Source organism: Lygodium microphyllum, chromosome 14 (genome assembly GCF_053477565.2).
Source record: "Lygodium microphyllum isolate KBCC chromosome 14, Lygodium_microphyllum_v1.1.10, whole genome shotgun sequence".
NCBI lineage: Eukaryota > Viridiplantae > Streptophyta > Polypodiopsida > Schizaeales > Lygodiaceae > Lygodium > Lygodium microphyllum.
In genome coordinates this window covers 14,358,557-14,379,868 of record NC_141148.1, presented here as the reverse complement: position 1 = coordinate 14,379,868, position 21,312 = coordinate 14,358,557, and the positions used below count along the sequence as shown (strand labels likewise).

The window sequence follows — 21,312 nt, the reverse complement described above, 5'->3', positions numbered from 1 at the left end:
TTCGACTTCTCTGTTAGCTCACTCCCACGAGAGCCATCAGCTATTGGACAGCTCTACCATTGAGGATTCTATAGACTTTCATTCGTTATTCATTCATTCAATTATCTTATTTCTTGTGTTTTGTGCTTCTAAGCTAGTGTTTGAGCTCTCTATGTATCAGCTGTGGGCGTACACTCCGTGTTTTCTTTTGCAAATCCTAGTGTAAATGTGTATTTGCACACGGTATTAGTAAGCTTGGGTAAGTAAACAATTTTTCCCATAAGGGAGATTGTCAAAGTGGCACCTTGCAACATGTGCATTCTCACCATGTAGCATTCATTGATGCATCTCTTTGTGTAGAGCACCCTCAAGCACCTTGCTCTTCCATGGATTGTGAGTTGTTTTCATCGATGGTTCTGTCACCACTATTCCTCCAATAACTTCTACACCTTTCTTCATCTTCAATACCCTTATGGGTGACTTTGTTGCATATGCATTCTCAGCATGTATCATTCATCTATGCATCTCATTGTGTAGAGCACCCTCGAGCACCTTGCCCTTCCATGGATCCTGAGTTGTTTCCATCGGTGGGTCAATCACCACTATTCCTCCAATAACTTCTAGATCTTTGTTCATCTTCAATACCCTTATAGGTGACTTTGTACATACTCTCTGTTTTGTGATTTGTGAGCCAACCATCCCTCTTTACCCCCATAGGCATTGTTACATTAACAAAAAAAGGGGTCAAAGCAGTTAAATATTGCCTTTATAGGTCTTGATAGGCCATTGGGCAACCAATGAAGCACCATTTGTTTGATGCCTTGGCCTCTCTTGCATGACCCTTTGAATTCATGAGGTAAAATGGCCATCACCTCTATAGTGTTGATAGGTTCTTGGTCAGTCAATGTGCCCCCATTGATTGAGACTCTAGTTGCTTTGGTGTGGGACATCTTAGAGTGCACATGGGGCAAGCTACGCTTGCAGTCTATTTTTGGTACTAGTTTTGGGCTTAAGAGGGAGTATGAAGCTAAAGAAAATTTGCATTACACATTAAACCTTCATTAACTCATTATACATTCCCAAAGCCCAAATACTCTTTGTCTATTTCACTTTTCCATTAGCAAACCTCTCTATTTTTGGTTGGTTCCTCATCTATAAATATTGTGTGGGCTAGGTCACTTGTATCCTAGTCTTATCTTGTGTGAGTCTAGTCAACAATAGCCTCACTCTTTTGGGTGCTGCCAATGAGATCCTTGGTTGGTACCCATCAATTTGGCCACACCACAGCCTATGTTTCTCTCCACTTTGCGGTTGGCATCATCTATAACTCTTGTAGTAGCTATCCACAATTGTTGCTTTCATCTTGGTGACTCACACAATCTATCTTGCTGAATGTCTTCATCCAACATGCTGTTGAGGTTATCTACCAGTTATCATCTTCTTCTTGGAGGTTGTATAGTTTGCATTTTTCCTCGAGCTTGTTGGCATCATCCAACCATCATCAAAGACTAGTGCGGAGCTGCATTTTGCACCAAATCTGCCTAACATCGAATATTCCTCTCCCAGCTGTCACGAAGCTCTTTCTTGCTGTGTATAACCAGTGCCACCACTAATAAGCGGTACACTATTGCACTTGCTTCTATTGCTCCATAGATTATTGCATTTTGGTTCTTGGCCAAGTGCCTTGTCTTCTACAACCTCTTCTCAACTCCAACTAGTGGTTACAACACTTTCGATCTGTCTTCAATGAACGTCTCACTACAACTCTCCCTTAGCTTATTCCCATGAGAGCCCTTTGCCATTGAGCATTCTATACACTTTCATTCATTATTCATTTATTTTCATTCATTTGGTTTTCTTTTTTATTGTGTCTTGTGTTTTTAATTAGTGTTTGGTTCTCTATGTTTCATGAGTTTTTTGTGTTTCAATTGTGGGTATGCACTTTGTGCTTGATCTCAACCATGTGATGATCTAACACATCTGCCTCCCCATTGACACTTGCGATTTGAGCTTTCTAGACCTTCAAATTATTTCTTCTTCTTAGTCACCATGATGAAGGTATGCATGATGATTGTGGAGATGTATGTGGTGTTCATGGTGATGAGTTGGTTGTTGAAGGAAGTAGACTAGAGCACATGTCTTGTATGCTAGAGGAGAGGAAATGTGGGTGTACTTTCTTCGTGATAAGACTCAAGCTTTTGGTAAGTTTAAAGAATGGCTAAAACTTATTGAATGAAGTAGTTTAGAACAAATGGTGGTGGCGAGTTCAACTCAAAGAGAGTTTGAAGACTTTTGCAAGACCTAAGGAATTAAGTGTAAGTTGACAAGGCCTCATACACCTCAGCAGAATGGTGTTGTTGAACGGCAAATTTGCACCATTGTGGAAATAGAAAGATACATGCTTAAGGACAAGAGATTGTGTAATCCATTAAAGAAATTCCACAAAACCTAAGCACATTAAAAACTCATTGCTGAATAATAGGCACATAAGTGAGGCTCAAGAGGCTTAACTACCATTGTCACTTGCACGCATGTTTACCAATGCTTCACCCATCAGTCTATTAATAACCTTTTCGCTAGTGTGCAATGCTACAATCATATCATCTTCTAGACGTGTATAGCAAGCATTGTGTCAATATGTTTTTAAATATTGAACATTGCTCATTAGGTTTGACCCGGTCCAATGGATCCTATTTGTCTGAAGTGAACATTTTTAGCATTAATCCTAGTTTTCATGCTCGTCTTGATGATTGCGTTTTAGCTTGGCACTCTTGCAATTATAAATTCCTATTGTTTCCAAGAGGACTTGCTCTTGGAAAAGTTATTTTATCTTAGGGGCTTGTCGTCCAAGTATTTGGACGGTGTTGAATGTTGTAGGATGTTATAACTTTGAGCGATTTAAGTAAACTATTAATGTTCATTGTCTCTTAAGTCCTAATCCTATTGTACAAGGTTGTAACTCTAATGTGTATCAAAGGTGTTATAAAGAGATTACAAAGTGTGCATGATTGTATGGTAGACAATGTTATTCAGAGTTTAGATAGTGATAAAATTTAGGCATTGAAACATGATTGAGCTTCATTATGATGATGATGTGCTACTAATGTTGTGATAATGAGATTGTGAGGAATTTTTTAGAATTTTGGGGTTGAGAACTGTCAAGAATAGAAACAATCAATTTTAGTAAGCATTGTTAGAACATGAAGTACTATTTTTGGAATGTCACGTCTATTGTTTAGGACAAGCATTTTTAGGCTGATCTAGAGCTCTTAAAACTTAGGGATATCCTAATATTTAGGAACCCCCTGAATATATGTATTATGTAAAAGATTTTTTCGGTAACATTAAAAACCAATGTTGGAATCTTGATGCAAGTTTTCCATGTTAAGATATGTGCATTCTAGACATTGATTCTACACATGTATATTGCACAAACTTTTCACGATTATGCCATCTTGCTAATTGTACTTATCTATTCTAGCAGAACTAGCTCACACTTCAAGTCATTAATTCTTTTTGTTTGTGAGTCAGATCTTGATATACTTGAAGTTGCAATGAAATTTAGCAATCTCCTAAAATTTAGGAACTCTTGCAAAGCTCATTTCAAGTACATTATAAAAGCAATGCTGAAATTATTGTATGAGTTTTTTATGGAAAGTCATATGCATTCCAAAGTTTTCTATTCAAAGATATATGCATTCCAAACTCTTAGCCTACATACAGACATTGTATAAACATTTCATGATCATGGCACCTTCCTCATTCTATCTATCTATTATGGCAGATCTAGTTATCACTTCAAGATATTAATTCTTTCTATGTGTGAGTAAGACCCCGAGTTCTAGTCACAGTTGTCCAATCAAGTTATATATTTGAAAGTGTATACTATCTTTTTTTCAATCTGCTGCATGGGCCATTGTAACATATGACTACTCACTACTACATAAGTTGCTGACTCTTATAAAGTTTTCTGGGTGTCTTTGAATTACAAACAGAACAATTTAATGGAAAGGATACACATTCGTTTTCTATTGTATTGTTTGAAGACAAACAGTCTGAGTTGAGAATGTAGATGAGAAGAGTTAAGAGCAGTAGAGAGTGACAGAGTGAGCACGACACTTGGTGTTCGCTACAAAGGCTAATGTACCTCTTTCGGTTTTGGATAGATATATATGAAAGTACAAATCTGCTAAGGGTGTGTTCACACCCGTGCATATGTAAAAGACACGATGGTCCTTTATTCCCAATAATCTTCCACTTAAAAACAATGTGCCTTAAGAGGAGAAAAGAATCAGCTAAGTCTAGGTATGTACAAAGCTAAGATACATATACCTATCCAACTCCCATCATCTGTCGGCAATGAGCAAACCGCTCTATTAGAAGACCCTTCGTGAGAAGATCTACATGATTATCATTTGTATGCACTTTGACAAGCTCAATGCTCTTGTTGTCAAGTACATCTCTGCAAAGGCAATGTTAGGACCTGTAGCAACCATAGCATACCTCAAACTGCCAATAGCTGAAGCATATAGTATCTTGGTCATTTCAGCCTTCTCATCATCAGATGTAGGGCTGTCCTCTGTACTAAGTTTCACATATGGAGGCAATGGAACCCTAATTGTTTTTTCCCTCTCCATATTGAAATGTTACAAAACCTTGAAGATATACTTCTGCTGAGATAGATAGAGTAATTCTTTTGACCTATCTCTAAGTATTCGCATGCCAAGAATGTGATTTGCATCACCAAGATCCTTCATGTCAAAGCTGCCATGAAGGCCTTGCTTCAATAAGTCTAAGGCATGAGTATCCTTGCCAGCAATCAGCATATCATTTGCATACAGAACCAAGATAATCAAGCTGCCATCTATTGCCTTCTTGGTGTACAAGCAGTGATCCACTTGACTTTTATGAAAACCTTGAGATTGCATAAATGTATCAAACTTATGATACCATTCTCTTGGTGCTTGTTTCAGCCCATACAAACTCCTTTTGAGTTTACATACCATCTTCTCTCCCCCTTTTACATGCAGATCACCATGTGAGAAAGCAATCTTTACATCCATCTGTATGAGCTCCATATCTTCAGCTACAACCAAGCCCAAAATGGTTCTCTATATAGTCATCTTGACTACAAGAGAGAAGATCTCATCAAAGTCAACCCCCTGTTCTTGCTTGTACCCCTTTGCAACCAATCTTACTTTGTACTTTGGCGAGGAACCAGAAGTGACCTTAATCTTGTAAACCCATTTGCATGGAAGGGTTTTTTGCCCTTTAGGCAAGTGCACCAACTCCCAAGTGTCATTTTTCTCAAGAGATTCCATCTCTGACAACATGGCTTTATACCCTTTCTTAATGTCCTGTCTGTCCATTGCTTCCTTGAAGCAAGACAGTTCACCACAATTTGTCAACATGACATAATCAACCACATTGTTTCCATTAGGAACGAATCTATCAGGTTGTCTAGTAGCCCTAGACGATCTCCTAACCCAATGATCATGGTTTGCTAGCTGTTGAGCCTACAAATTTTCATTTTCAGCTTGCTATCCTGGCATTTCAGTCTACAAATCAGCATTAGCAGCTTGCTATCGTTGCTGTTTTTACACATCCAGTGGCTCACCATTATGGGCAATGGTTGGTTGATCATTTCCAGCATTATTTTCTGCATTTGCAAATTCATTTACAGCAAGTATTTGCTGCTGTACAGCGGGCACATTTTGCTATCCAAAAGGTATTTCTCCTCGGTATACAACCCTACAGAGGTGCTTAATCTTTTCGGGTTTTTTTTGGATGCAACCTTCCCAGAAGATAACATCATTGCTATATACTATTTTCCTTTTCTTGGGATCCCATAATCTACACCCCATTTCACCCTCATCACCATATCCTAGGAAAATTCATTTACAGGACCTTAGCTCAAGTTTATTGTGTTCTTATTTACGGATGTGCACAAAAGCCTGGAAGCCAAACACTTTCAGGTGAGCATATAAAGGTGGCTTCCCTAACCACGCTTCCTAGGGACCCCCTCTCTCGCCAAAGACCTATTCGATGACTGATTAATCGAGTGAACAGCTGTTATAACAGTCTTTGCCTAAAAGCTAGGAGGTACTGTAGCATGAGACAGCATAGTACGGATTTTATCCTGTATGGTCCGATTCATACGCTTGTAACTCCATTTTGGGGTGGATTATGAGGAGCAATGAGCTCCCTCTTTATCTCTTTGCTGTCAGAAAATGCGTGAAAGGCCTTGGACACATGTTCCCCACCATTGGTAGAGCAAAGACACTTGTCAAGCATACTTGTCCGATTCTCAACCAATGCTAAGAATTTTTAAAACTTGTCAAGCACTTTGCCCTTGCTACAAATAGGTAAACCCATACCTTCCGTGTAGCATCATTGACAAAGGTCACAAAGTATTTCTTCCCCGTAAAGATAACCTTAGCATCGGACATACATGGGAATACACTAACTCTAGAGGAGAAGATTTTAGTGAAAGAAACTTCTTATGAGACATCTGTGCATGTTTACCATAAAGACAATAATCACAATGCTCAAAATCAGTATAACGAAGACAAGGCAAGTAACCCAGAACGAGAAAGCACTTTCATTCTAGTTTGACTCATGTGTCCCAACCGGCCATGCCACAAAGAAACACTCGGCTACTTAGTCATGGCAACAACATGGTCACGCACACTAGATACATGACCCCCTCACGATGAGGGGTTACATGAAAGGAAACACCTGAATCTAGAATCTAAGTGCGCATGTCATCATCCGTATCTGCAAGTAACGTATGTGTACTAAAGTGTGAAGAGACAAAGAGTACATCATTCCCACTGTCACTATCATTAGTGACTACATTCAATTTTGACACTGCTCTTCTTAGGTTGAATCACTTTCCTCTCTTCCTTGCTATCATCTATCTTCTTACCCTTTCCTTTGTCTTTCTTCCATTTGTAGTAGTCACGTCTAAAGTGACTCTTCTTGCTAGAATGATGGCATTCAACATCCTTACCACATGATTTACTGTGTCCCTTGCTATCACATTTGTCTTTTTGCTTTAATCTGCCCCTAGTATGCAAAGCACTGGAAGACTTACTGAATGCATTATTCTACCGATTCATTTCTTCCATGAGTAGAACACTCTCTACATTAGCATACAAAAACATTGGATTAGAATTGCTCATAGCAGTCCTGAACAAATCCCAACTCTCTAGCAGAGTTCAAAGCAAGAACATAGCCTTAAATTCTTCATCAATCGTGAACTTCAAGGCAACTAGCTAGCTGAAAATGGAGTTAAACTCACTAAGGTGAGTAGGCATTGCAATACCTTCTTTCATACACAAATCCATGAGTTTCTTCAGCCACTAGACTTTGCTTGCAGCACTCGTCTGGGCATACAGTTCTTCCAATCGAATCCAAATAGCATAGGAAGAATCCAAACCTTCAATGTTAAATAGCAAGGCATCAGAAATCGATAGCTCAATGGTTGAGTATGCAAGCTCATTTAACTCATCCCAGTCTTTCTATTCCATATCTGCAGGCTTTGCCCCTTTGGTCTTAATCGGCCTTGCCTACTTTTTCTGCAACAAGATATTATAGCATTGTTTTTGCCAGACTGCAAAGTTATGTGCTCCTTGAAGCTTCTTAATTTGCATGAGATGACTGCTGTCATTGATGCCAGCCATGATTTTCAGCCCAAATGCGACCAAAAATTTTAGCAAATGCAAGTCCAAACTATCACACAAGTGACCAAGTTACAAATAAGTACCGACCAATAATAAATAACCACATAAAAGCAGAAATTTCAGATCTGTAAATAATTTTTCAGAAGCACTAAACCTTGTGCTACCGCACTCCACAATTGATTACAACTGTTCCAAGGACAAATACATCACATTACATGAGAAGTCCCAAATTTTAGCTGCAACTTCTGTTGTAGATGCAGCCATGGGCACAAAATTTGACACGCATGGTCAAAAGCCCCAAAAATTTTGTGCTCAAAGCATCAACCATACATTTGCACTATCTCTAACATGCATAGAATAGGCCAATTTTGCCAAAATAGAGCAATTTCAGCAAAAGCCTCAAATTTTTCCTAGTGCTAGATGTCCAAATTGCATGGAATTAAACTTGCATGTATATAAAATCACCAAGTGGCGCACAAATTTCGCCCAAACAGCAAAAGCCCCAAATTGCATGGGGTCCAATGTGCATAAATGTCGAGAAATTGGGTAGATTTCTGACCAATTCTTGCATGTACATGAAAAACCCCAAATGTTGGATGCAAAATGTCACAAATTCCTGCAATTTTTGAGACAAATATCACTATTGTGTCTTGCTCACACTAAGTCTGGACAAATCCCCAAATTTTTGGCACAAATCTGCCCAAAATTCTGAATTGTGCTTACACACACCAACGCCCGTTAGTGAACAGAGGGCTTGCTTGCAGGGAACCTTTGAAAAAATAAAAATTTCGCAAAAGAAAAGTGACGAATCCGCCCCGGTTACAGCCGCCAACCCATCGCTTGCTCGCATGACTTGCTCGTGACCTAGAAAATGACATTTTGACATGCGCCTGAAGTGTGTGACCTACACATGACTATGTCTAACCAGGACATGACGATTTTGACCTGCATGCAACTTGGAACTGTCGCCTGATTGAAAACGTGGCCTGTTGACTTGTGCGTGACTACACGAGTTGTCCCTTGTTTGTCCAGTGAAAGAACAACGACGAGTTGACCTGCACGGACTCGGAGAAGCACGAACACCTTAGCTACAGCTCTGATAACAATTTGAAGTGAGCGATGCGTAGTGGCGATGCAATGTCTTGCAATGAAAATGTCAGGTAGAGAGCAAAAGGTGAGCAAGAGTAGAGAGTGAGAGAGAGTTGCACAATGTTATTGGGTACAATTCATTATGTGTACCTCTTTAGGTTTTAGATAGATATATATGAAAGTACAAATGTGCTAAGGGTGTGTTCACACCCGTGCACATATAAAAGGCACGATGGCCCTTTATTCCCAACAGAGCATATGTCGACAAATGCTCTAGCCCTCCCTCTTGATCATAATCAAAGGTAACCGAGAAACCCTTCACACCACTGCAATGTTTCACGCCCGAAACATTGTGTTTCAGCATGAAACATTTTACCCCCATATAGGTCCTCAGCAAAAAGCAACATCAAACTGCAGAATGACACATTTAAAATACATATATTAAGCATGATTTTAGTAGAAATTGATTTTTGTTCTTGGAATGAAAGAAGTATGTAAAATGTTACATACTGAACTATATCATGAGTTCACAACTTGTAAAAAGTGTTTCATGATTACCATATCACAATTCAACAAAATATGGACTCGTGTCCTTTTCAATTAATTTGCAAGTTCAAGTCTTTGTAAAGTTGTTTCCTTTTTAATTATAACATATCTAGAAAAGTGCATTGAAGTTGGCCAGTGATGAGTGGTCACAAGTTACGATGGACCCATGCAATGGGTTGTTGGAAGAAAAAAAGTACACACTTCCACATATATGACCTGATTGGGTGCGTGTGATTGGAACTTACACATATCAAGGTTGACTCACATATAAAAACGATTACTGCCTTGAAGTCTAGGGTAGATCTACCAAAATACACAATGTGCATGATGAAGCTGAAAGTTTAAACTGCACATATCTTTGCACATAAACTCAAATAAGGATTCCAACATTGTTTTTATAGCATACTTAGAAAGAGCTTTCAATGACATCCAAGGTCGCTAAAGTATAGGAAATCACTAAATTTTAGGGGATTCCTTAATTCCAAGAGCCTCAGATTGGCCTAGAAATGCTAGTCCTGAATATGGATGACATTCTAAAAATAGTAAGTTTGTGCTCTAGCAATGTGTACTAAATTTGATTATTTCTATTCTTGATGATTCTCAGTTCTTCATAGTTCTTAGCCCAAAAAGAAAGACCATAGAGAAGAAATAAGTGTCAAGTCACTAGCGTCCCACCACTTGTCATATCCAAAGACATGATGCTGAACACTTGTCTTGTGCTACTCCACTCTCCCTTCTTTGCGCCAAGTCTCCTCTTCCCTTATAAAAAGGGCTCATTTCCTCTCATTCTAGATCAGTTTTTGTTGCTGTAAACTCATGTATGATAGCTTGAAGATAGCCTTAAGTTGGTCCTCACCATCTCTATCATCATTTTCCACTATTTTATCTTCAAATCCCTCAAAATTTCCCTCTTTTTTCACTGCAGTTCTTTGGGACAGCAAACCTGTAAATCCATTACAGCACCTCCATTTTGAGCTCTTTTTTAATTTCAAAATAAAAGGAAGTCATATCGATGTACTGATGATAAAAGGCTGATTTTCTCTCTTTCTATTCTCAGATTGTAAGGAAAACAATTGCTCTATTGCATAGTAGGTTTATGCATGTGATGTATGTACATCCTCTTTATGATCTTGTTAGACAAAGAAATACTTCTTCTCACTACTAGGTTGATTGTAAATGGCCTTGAACCAACAATAGTAGTGCTTACAATTATAAGTTTGATGTTTTCAACCCTTGCATTGAGTGCTTGAGCCATTTAAAGCCACTATCGAGTGCTATACAAGTTGTAAGAGGGGAAACTCACCATATTTACGAGCAACTTTTTAAACTAAAATCAGAAGCCTAAAGAATTTAAGGAAGAAAGTTCATCAACTTCAAGTAGACAAAGCCCTAGCAATGAAAGGAGTTGATCAAGATACCCCATGTAACTCAAGATCCAAGCCTATACAAAGGTATAAGAAGAAGAAGACTAATCCTCTTCTTAAGTTCATTTACCAATTTGAAATCTTGTATAGTTGTGATAATCATAAAGGGAAAAGAAAAAAGATAAAATTTTCAACTCTACATTTGAGCAACCTGGCTCACACTTTGTGGATGGGATTGAAATATAATTATGTTGGCCCAAAATCACGGGAAGTCCTTTGTTCCCATGATATAAGGCCAATTTATTTCTATACATTTCAAAAGAGATGTAAAAATGAAAATGAAAAAGAATAGACCACATAGCAACGCAATGTACAAACAAAGGACACACCAAGGTCTCTAAGAACAAGTCCAAGTTACCAATGATACTCAACGTTATCACATATGTAGTGGCCAATATACACAATATTTTAGAGATGTGGAAACTACTAAAGGTTTAGGGACAATTACAAGGTAAGGAAGCACTATTCTTAATAGACCGGGCAAACGAAAACTTTATGTCTTCACAAAATTTTGTCAAGCTTTAAATGCCAATGAAGGTGACACAATGTAGTGAAGACTACAATACCATAGTTTGCAAGCTCAACTCAAAAATCCAAGACTAAAGCGGCAAAGATACCTTGTGTAAGTAATCAATCCTTGAGTACCAAGCTCGAGGAGCTTACTCAAGGCAATAGACAACCTTCTACGACCTATAAACATAGTTCTTCTTCCCTTGCACAAGAAAACTAGGAGGTTGTGAGACATAAATCTCCTTCTCGAAGATGTCAGTACTCTACTCATGAAAGAAATGAATCAGCAGAACAATGCATCCAATAAGTCTTCCAATGCTTTGCATGCTAGGGGAAAATCACAGCAAAAAGGCAAATGTGATAGCAAAGGACACAGTAAATCACGTGGTAAGGATGTTGAATGCCATCATTGTGGCAAGAAGGGTCACTTTAAACATGATTGCTACAAATGGAAAAAAGATAAAGGAAAGGGAAAAAAGACAGATGATAGCAAGGAAGAGAAGAAAGTGAGTCAACCTAAAAATTGCAGTGTCAAAATTGAAGAGGTGAATGTAGTCACTCATGACGGTGATAGTGGAAATGATATACTCTTTGTTTCTTCACACTTTAGTACGCATACTTTACTTGCAAATACAGATGATGACATGCACACTTGGATTCTAGATTCAGGTGCTTCCTTTCATGTCACTCCTCATCGTGAGCAGTTTTCTGACCATATAGGGGATCGACATGGTGTTCTCCATCTTAGGGACAACTATGCACGTGACATTGCAGATATTGGCAATGTGCAGTTGCAGTTTTAGCATGGTTCTATCTTCACACTTCAGCATGTACGGCATGTACCTCAGCTTAAGAAAAGCTTGATTAGCAGAGGGAAGCTAGATGACGATGGATTTCATATCACCTTTGGTGATGGGAAATGGAAGATCTGTAAGGGATTTACAGTGATTGCCAGAGATTGTAATAGTGATACCTTGTATACTCTCCATGTATCTAGTGTGCATGACCATGTTGTTGCTGTGACCGAGCAGTCGAGTGTTTCTTTGTGGCATGGCCGGTTGGGACACATGAGTCAAATTGCAATGAAAGTGCTTTCTCGTTTTAGGTTACTTGCCTTGTCTTGGTTATGCTGATTTTGACCATTGTGATCATTGTGTTTATGGTAAACATGCACAGACGTCTCATAAGAAGTCTCTTTCACCGAAATCTTCTCCTCTAGAGTTTGTGCATTCCCATGTATGTCATATACCAAGGTTATCTTTAGGGGGAAAGAAATACTTTGTCACCTTTGTCAATGATGCTACACGGAAAGTATGGGTTTACCTATTCGTAGCAAGAACAAAGTGCTTGATAAGTTTTAAAAATTCTTGGCATTGGTTGAGAATCAGACTGATAAGACACTTAAGTGTCTTCACTCTAACAATGGTAGGGAATATGTGTCCAAGGCCTTTCAGGCATTTTGTGATAGCAAAGGGATAAAGAGAGAGCTCACTATCTCTTATAATCCACCCCAAAATGGAGTTACAAGCATATGAATCGGACCATACAAGATAAAATCCGTACTATGATGTCTCATGCTGCATTATCCCCTGGCTTTTGGGCAAAGGCTGTTATGATAGTTGTTCACTCGATTAATCAATCATCGAACAAGTCTTTTGGGCCACCTTCATATGCTCACCTGAAAGTGTTTGGTTGCAAGGATTTTGTGCACATTCGTAAAAAAGAACGCAACAAACTTGAGCCAAAGTCTTGTAAATGCATTTTTCTAGGATATGGTGACGAGGGTGAAATGGGTTATAGATTATCGGATCCCAAGAATAGGAAAATAGTGTGCAGTAATGATGTTATCTTCCGGGAAGGTCGCATGTACAAACAGCCAGAAAAGACTGAGGAGATCCGTAGGGTTGTATTCCGGGAAGAAATACCTTTTGGACAGCAAAATGTGCCCATTGTACAGCAGCAAATACTTGCTGTAAATGAACTTGCAAATGCAGAACATAATGTTACAAATGATTAGCCAGCCATTGCCCATAATGATGAGCCATTGGATGTGCAGGAACAGCCACAATAGCAAGTTGTTATTAGTGATTTGCAGGCTGAAATGCCAGGATTGTTGGGTATTTCACTCACGCCTCACTTATGCCTATGCTCACATAGGAGTGTCGATGATCAGTAGGACACTGGGACACTTTTTACTCTGACTAGGAAAGGTTTTTTCCTATATACTCATGGTATTATTTCGTATGTGCTTATGACACACACTTACGAGCACTTATTGTGTTCGGGTGTGAACACCCCCTACAACCCTAAGGTTTAAGGGTTGTACCATGTACTTTTAGTTTACACTCTTTCAATCTATTGCAACGGGTGTCGCTCTCACACTGTTCTCTGTACTAAGCTTTGATCTTGTCTTCCTCTCTCACAAGGATAGCAAGCTAAAAATGAAAATTTATAGACTCAACAACCAGCAAACAATGATCATTGGGTTAGGAGATCGCCTAGGGCTACTAGACAACTTGATAGATTCGTTTCTGATGTAAACAATGCAATTGATTATGGCGTGTTGATAGATTGTGGTGAACTGTCTTGCTTCAAGGAAGCAATGGACAAGCAGGACATCAAGAAATGGTATAAATCCATGTTGTCAAAGATGGAATCTCTTGAGAAAAATGGCACTTGGGACTTGGTGGAGTTGCCTAAAGGACAGAAAACCCTTCCATGCAAATGGGTTTACAAGATGAAGGTCACTTATGATTCCTCGCTAAAGTACAAAGCAAGATTGGTTGCAAAGGGGTACAAGCAAGAACATGAGGCTAACTTTGATGAGATCTCCTCTCCTGTAGTTAAGATGACTACATTGGGAACCATTTTGGACTTGGTTGCAATTGAAGATATGGAGCTCATACAGATGGATGTAAAGACTGCATTGTTACATTGTGATCTACGTGAAGGCATATGCAGTAGCCTGAAGGGTTTGTGGTAAAAGGGAGAGAGAAGATAATATGTAAACTCAAAAGGAGTTTATATGGGTTGAAACAAGCACCTAGAGAATGGTATCATAAGTTTAATATATGTATGCAATCTCAAGGTTTTCATAGAAGTCAAGTGGATCATTGCTTATACACCAAGAAGGTAGCAGATGGCAACTTGATTATCTTGGTTCTATATGTAGATGACATGTTGATTGTTGGTAGGGATACTCATGCCTTGGACTCACTGAAGCAAAGTCTTCATGGCAGCTTTGACATGAAGGATCTTGGTGATGCAAATCACATTCTTGGCATGCAAATACTTAGAGATAGTCAAAAGGATTGCTCTATCTATCTCAACAGGAATATATCTCCAAGGTTCTGTAGCATTTCAATATGGAGGGGGGGGAAAACAATTGGGGTTCCATTGCCTCCATGTGTGAAACTCGATGCACAGGACAGCCCTACATCTGATAATGAGAAGGCTGAAATGGCCAAGATACCATATGCTTCAGCTGTTGGCAGTCTGATATATGCTATGGTTGCTACACGTTCTGACATTGCCTTTTGCAGTGAGAGTGGTTAGCAGATACATGGCAAACCTTGGTAAAAACCATTGGGAAGTAGTGAAAGGTATTATGAGATACCTCAAAGACACAAAGGATTTGTGCATCTGCTTCGAAAAGCATAAGGCATCTGTCATTGGCTTTACAAATACAGACTATGTTTGTCATGCGGACTTCAGAAAGTCCACTTCTGGGTATGTGTTTACCTTCACAGGAGGAGCAGTCTCTTGGATCTCCAGGCTACAAAAGTGTGTTGCATTGTCTACTACAGAGGCAAAGTATGTGACTGACACTGAGGCATCGCGGCTGGCATGGAATTCCGTCTTTTATGCAAAGACGAAGCACATACAAGTGAAGTATCACTTCATTAGAGATGTACTTGATAGTAAGAGCATTGAGCTTGTCAAAGTGCATACAGATGATAATCCTGCAGATCTTGGTATATATATTACATGTTCTCCATTGTGATAGTCAGAGTGCTATCATGCTAGCATGGAATCCCATCTTTCATGCAAAGACAAAGCACATAAAGGTGAAGTATCACTTGATTAGAGATGTACTTGACAACAAGAGCATTGAGCTTGTCAAAGTGTATACAGATGATAATCATGTAGATCTTCTCATGAAGGGTCTTCTAGCAGAGCGGTTTGTGCATTGCCAACAAATGATGGGAGTTGGATAGGTATATGTATTTCAACTTTGTACATACCTAGACTTAGCTGATTCTTTTCTCCTCTTAAGGCACATTGCCTTTAGGTGGGAGGTTGTTGGGAATAAAGGGCCATCGTGCCTTTTATATGTGCACGGGTGTAAACACACCCTTAGCACATTTGTACTTTCATATATATCTATCTAAAACCTAAAGAGGTACACAACAAATTGTACCCAAGAACATCGTGTATCTCTCTTTCTATCTCTCACTTTCTACTCTTGTTCACGTTTTGCTCTCTACATGACATTTTCATCGCAAGACATTGCATCGCCATTGCGCATCGCTCACTTCATACTCAGGTACATTGACACAAGATTGACCTAAAAACCTTTGCGTCCCTTTTATTTGAGGAGTCCAAGATACATAAAAGTTCAAGCAATTGATACTTTTGTGATCTAGAACAAGATCTGAGTTGCAAATGCGCATGCACTGAATCTGACACCGCTTGGTTCTCTTGCCATATGTTTGGAGGCAAGGTCGAAACAGCATTACCAGGGTAGCTATCAGCTTTGTAATGTAGAATAATCAGCAAATCTACTATAAACAGAAATTCACACTGCTCAGTAGAGGCACTTATATGCTGTTGCTTCCTTCCCAACTTGGCATGTGCAGCCCAAATTTCAGCTTTAAAAAGTAAAGTATAGCTTTTGAGGTTGAAAAGAAAAACATTTGGATGTAAAGTAGTTATCCAACTAGCTGCCACATTAGTACTGCTTTCTCAGCATGCCATGCCAGCAACCGTTCTGACACATCTCATGCTTACAGTTAAATTAATAGTCTCTGAACAAACACTTCATCTTCATGATCAGTTACTTGAGACCACATCCCTACAAAAAGTTAGAGACTTGTCAGATTTGCAGGCAACTCTGTGCACGTCCATGCACTACTTCAAGTTTACCCAGAATTGTAACAATCTCTTTGCTACATGGTGGCGAATTGTCGGGCAAGACTTATTGGCCACTTAGCTTAGAGAGCGACTTGCTTATGATGTTGGTCCTTGATAGGGATCTATCTAAGAGTGCAATTTTTTCATTTTGTGCCCTCAATCTATTTTGGACTTGAACAAAGGAATGCTATTGCAAGGGGTACCAAGGATTGGGGTCTATATAATGTTGATATGTAGGCTAAATTGTTCTAAATGGTTGAGGCAAGGAAGCTCCTATTGAGTGTTTGGCTTTTTTATTTACTTAAACAAGCAATTCTAGTTTCTTTTGCATTTTATTCACTTAAAATTGGTTTCAGAAGAGGTGGTGATGTCCATGCAATACAACCTTATTATTGTTTTGAAGCACAAACTGATTATTGTTTTGGTGATTTACATATCTAGTCAGCAATATATGAGGTCTCTTGAAACTAGCCTTCCTCCTCAAATAGGGTGGTAAATAACTTGATTAAGCCCTAATTACAACAAGCATAAAATTCACATAGACTGAAAATACACATTTTATCACTTTAATGTTGGACATTGAATAGCCTATTGGTCCCAAAACTAGTGTCCATTGCAATATTTATTTATCTTATATTACAAGTGGAAGGACTGCAACTAAGATCCTCTAATCTCCTCCGCTAATCCAAGTGCCTCTTGCTATCAAAACTGACGAGCAAGCCTTTAAATCGATTTGTCCTTTGGTTTGTTTGGGGATTGACCTTCACCCTGCTCCTTGAAAGACAAATTCAGCCCCAAATTTCATATTGGATGGTTGGCCTCTTGAATCATCTTGAAATTCTTGGATTTCAACTTTTGAAATTCAAGTCCTAGGCCTTCAATTTTGAGCACGTATCCTGAGGTGACTATCAAACTCTAATTTTTGTTGTAAATTAGGATTTACAGTAGAGATTGACTGAAAAATCTTTCTCTTATGGCTCAAATTGTTAAAAAATGTTGAGATAACTTAAGAGATGATTGGGGAATAAGAAAGAATGTTGTAGAGAGAGAAATTTCAAAGTTTCATCGCGAGAGACGCTGAAAAGCTACTACTGCCTTGCTCAAACAGTCATGTAAGCTATCATCTACAACTTAGGACCACCAAAAAGATTACTATCTCCTCTTGTATACTATTACCTTCACCAAGAGACTAGGAAGACTTTTAGTAAAGCTATAATCAATGGAGGGCTCCAAATTGCTGTCACATATTGTAGGATTGATCCCTGGTGGTTGCAGGTCACATTAGCGACCTTCTCTTGCTCTCTAACAATCTCCTTCTCTCTCATAATAGTTGGAATAGAATTCCAACGGCCCTTAAACACGTTTTTTCCACTTGCATGGGCAAGGTAGCCAAGTGGCAACCTATCTAACTTATTAAATTAATTTTCAGAATTTTAATTTTGAAAATCAATTTAATAATTATTCTAATAATTTTACCAACTAATAATTAAATTGGTTAGGCTAATTTGTCTTTCTAGTATCCATAGTTATTGATCCTTAGAACGGCATTAATTAATTAATTAATGTCTAGTCTCTAATGTTACCGTTGATATTAGTGGCTAATAAATTTGTCTAGGCCTATATTCAACACTAGGTACTACCTAATACATGCCAAACATAACTTATTACAAACTTTTACCTTTGACACCTACTATATTCTCAAGGCCCTTGGCCTATTACCATGAAATAATTGCCATGTGCATCACATATGCTAAAGAACTTTGCACATTTGATTAATAACTTGATCAAATGTTATTATCAACAACATTAAAGCATATCAAAATTTCACATCCTCGTGACATCTATTTTGGCCATGTGAAAGGCAACTTTTTAGGTTGTAAATACCTTTTTCACATATCTACAAAGAAGGGGGAGGGGCTATTTATCAGATGTGGTCTTAAGAAGGTAGATCTTCTCCATCCCCTAAGAAGGAAACACATTGCTTTAAAAGCGATATCATCAAAATAGAACATTTGATTAGCTTGTGATGTTCTTGGCTATAAAGACCCTACTGTGTTTGTGATAAAGGATGCAATTCTTGTGTATTGTTTTGTGCTGTAGCATGTGTTGCATAATGGAGGTTGCTAAGTGAGGATCAGCAGCTATAACAGATGGAACTCCTTGGAGGAGACACTTGAAAGTACAAGATACAAAGTTAGATGAGAATAATTTATTGATAATGGGTGTTATGAAAGTACAAGAACTACGGCCTCATTTGATAGGCCTAGGTATTGTCTGAAATCTTTGACCCTTGTTGAATGCTGAGTGGTGTAGAAGGTGTTTAGACATAAAGGCACACTCTAGGGTGTGTTCACATAGTGAGGTGATAATATGACTAACAAGGGCACACTATCATGTACAAGAGCATTGCCTTTTTAGAGAGAGAGAGAGAGAGAGAGAGCATTCTTTTTCTTTAATTTTCTAAAATAAACTCTGTTTTCTCAAAAAACAAGATATCCACACATTTTAAGGCTAAGTGGACCACTTAACTAAGTTGATAGTGGGTAATTTCTTGGGACCTGCACCACCTTGTCATTGCACCAATGTATAATTATATGCCCTAAAGGGCAATGCTAACAGACCCCTCTTCAAGTCATGGATGGCTGAACCTATGAAACCAAACATAAAGAAGGAAACGAGAAGGTCTCATCTTAGAAGAGGCATTGTCTAATCCCACACAAAAGATCCTAGAGAGGAGATACAAGTTAGAGAGGTTACTTGCAATTGGAGCTAGAACATGCATGTTCTAATGACGAACTCAAGGACTCAAAGTTGGGGATTTCTTCAGAGCTGCATGTGCATGGCCTAGTGGGCAAGGGTTCAGAACCTAAGTATGGGTTTGGTGATAACTTAGAGGCCTTCTTCTTCTTCAATGTTGGAGGGGTTGCAATAGTGGTGCTGATCGGCAGGTGTGCTGCCACCATGGGCAGTGACCACATGTTGAAGGCACACAGGTGGAACTAAGTTGGGCTTGGTCAGATACCTCCGTTGGGTTGTCTTTGAGTTTGTTTGGTTGGTATAAAGGGCCTTTGTAAATATTGCAATTCATTAATTCAAACTTATGAGGGAGGGAGGGAGGGAGGGATTTCTTGCCTTTGCTTCCTTGGACACAAAAGTCATTGCAGGATTTAGTGCAGCCCATTTGCTATTTTATACTCTTGTAAGTGTACAATACAAAACTGAATGAGAGTAATTGGTTGAGGATAGGTGATATGAAAGTACAAGAACTAGGGCCTCATTACATAGGCCTAGGTATTTGCCCAAACCTGTGACCCTTTTTAACTGCTTAGTGAAGTAAAACTTCTCAGTGAAATGCTTGTGCATAGCATAGTGATGCAAGGCTCACAAGTACTTTTTGAGGACTTAAATACCCTCTCACAGAACTAGAAAGTTGACTCAAATATATCACTGCATGATGAAGTAACCGGCAAATTTGACTCAAATATATCTCTGCCCTTAATCCTTAGGACTTTGTTAATAAGGAATACCAGCCAAATGACTCCACCCATATGTGCAGGAAATACACTTGCACAAAATGCCTCAAGCTTACGTCCATCTGTATGGACTGTTGTGGTTTAATCAACTGAATGACTGTTGAAGCCATTTCTTGTGGTGTCCATATTCCAGAAAAATTTATGCAGTTTTTTTTGCTAAATTTAATTGCCCGAAGAAAAGAAAAACATTTGTTTGACACTACGGGCTTAATTGAACAGTGACCGATAATTTAATGAATCATTGCTATGACACTGGAATTTGCTTTTTGAGGGTTTTGTCCGCATTTCTATGAGACCCATAATGTTGTTTCCAAGTTAATCATACTTGAGAGTTTCTGACTGGTAATTATTACCTCAGAGCCAAGTGTGTGAGGGTTGAAGGAAAGGTTTATCTGGGTCATGATACCTATGCTTGATATGTTTTTGTAGTTTGTTTTGAATTAGCTGTTCAGTTATGATGGATTTTCAACAAAGCTATTATGTGGGATCAATAATAATGGCCAATGTCAAATGGCCTATACACAGGCTAACTGAGTTCTAATTGACAATTTTGGTTGCAGCTTTCTGTGTGCATTGGTGACCAGCATGAAGTTGAGGTGGTCTGTGGGGAACACTTTTTCCTGTCAGTTGGAGATTCCAGGCACAAAAAGTTGTGAGGATTTTGCCGGCCAATGGATTGTAGCCCCTTCACCCGGAATTGTATATTGGAGTCCCCACAGAAAGTCAAAAATGACTTAACGAAAATATTTTCCATTGTATTACTGAAACATTCTTTATGCCAAAATGTGGCCATAGCAATTGTTTTTTGGGAAATATGAATTTGAACAATATTTTCCCATGAAGAACACAGATATCATTTTCTGTATAACTCACTGGCTACATGTATCAAATGCATTTTTCGACAGAACTCTTGTGTATTATCTATCTTGTAAACACGTGCCTGCATGAGATCAGGTAACTTGACACGATAGCCTGGATGAATAGTTCAGGTGGTCATGTCAGCATCCATAGTATCCTCCTGCATCAAGGACTACTCATGAAGTTATTTTTCTAACAATCAGTAATTTCAGTGCTACAGGGAAGCGGTGCAATTGTTTTTACAGGGGTGAAAGGACCTAGTCAAAAGAACTTTTGGAATAAACGGAAAAAAACCTGTCTTTAGACAAATATCAATAGCTTTTTATACAGTTTGGCATTTTTAATGATCAAATTTAAAAACCAATAAAATTGACCTCTACTCTGTAACCCCACTAGGTTTACAAATCCCTGTGAATGCAGGCTTATATTTATTATCCTAGATATATACCAGCACACATTGCACTTCATAGATAAGGACAAACCAGCACTACGTTGTACTATGCTTTAAGCCCACCTAAAACCACAAATACTTTTTCGACCTTCAACAAGACCTTC

At 38.7% G+C, this 21,312-nt stretch overlaps 1 protein-coding gene across 1 annotated transcript in view; it reads left to right on the top strand.

The window, feature by feature from the left end:
- LOC148025341 (tRNA synthetase class I (I, L, M and V) family protein) overlaps positions 1-21,035 on the top strand; it is a 133,337-nt gene extending 112,302 nt beyond the window's left edge. Inside the window, exon 27 of the mRNA XM_087692378.1 lies at positions 20,460-21,035. Within this exon, the coding sequence (XP_087548504.1) occupies positions 20,460-20,555 (96 nt within the window). The 3' untranslated portion in view covers positions 20,556-21,035. The remainder of the gene's footprint in view (positions 1-20,459) is intronic.
- The last annotated feature ends 277 nt before the right edge of the window (positions 21,036-21,312 follow it).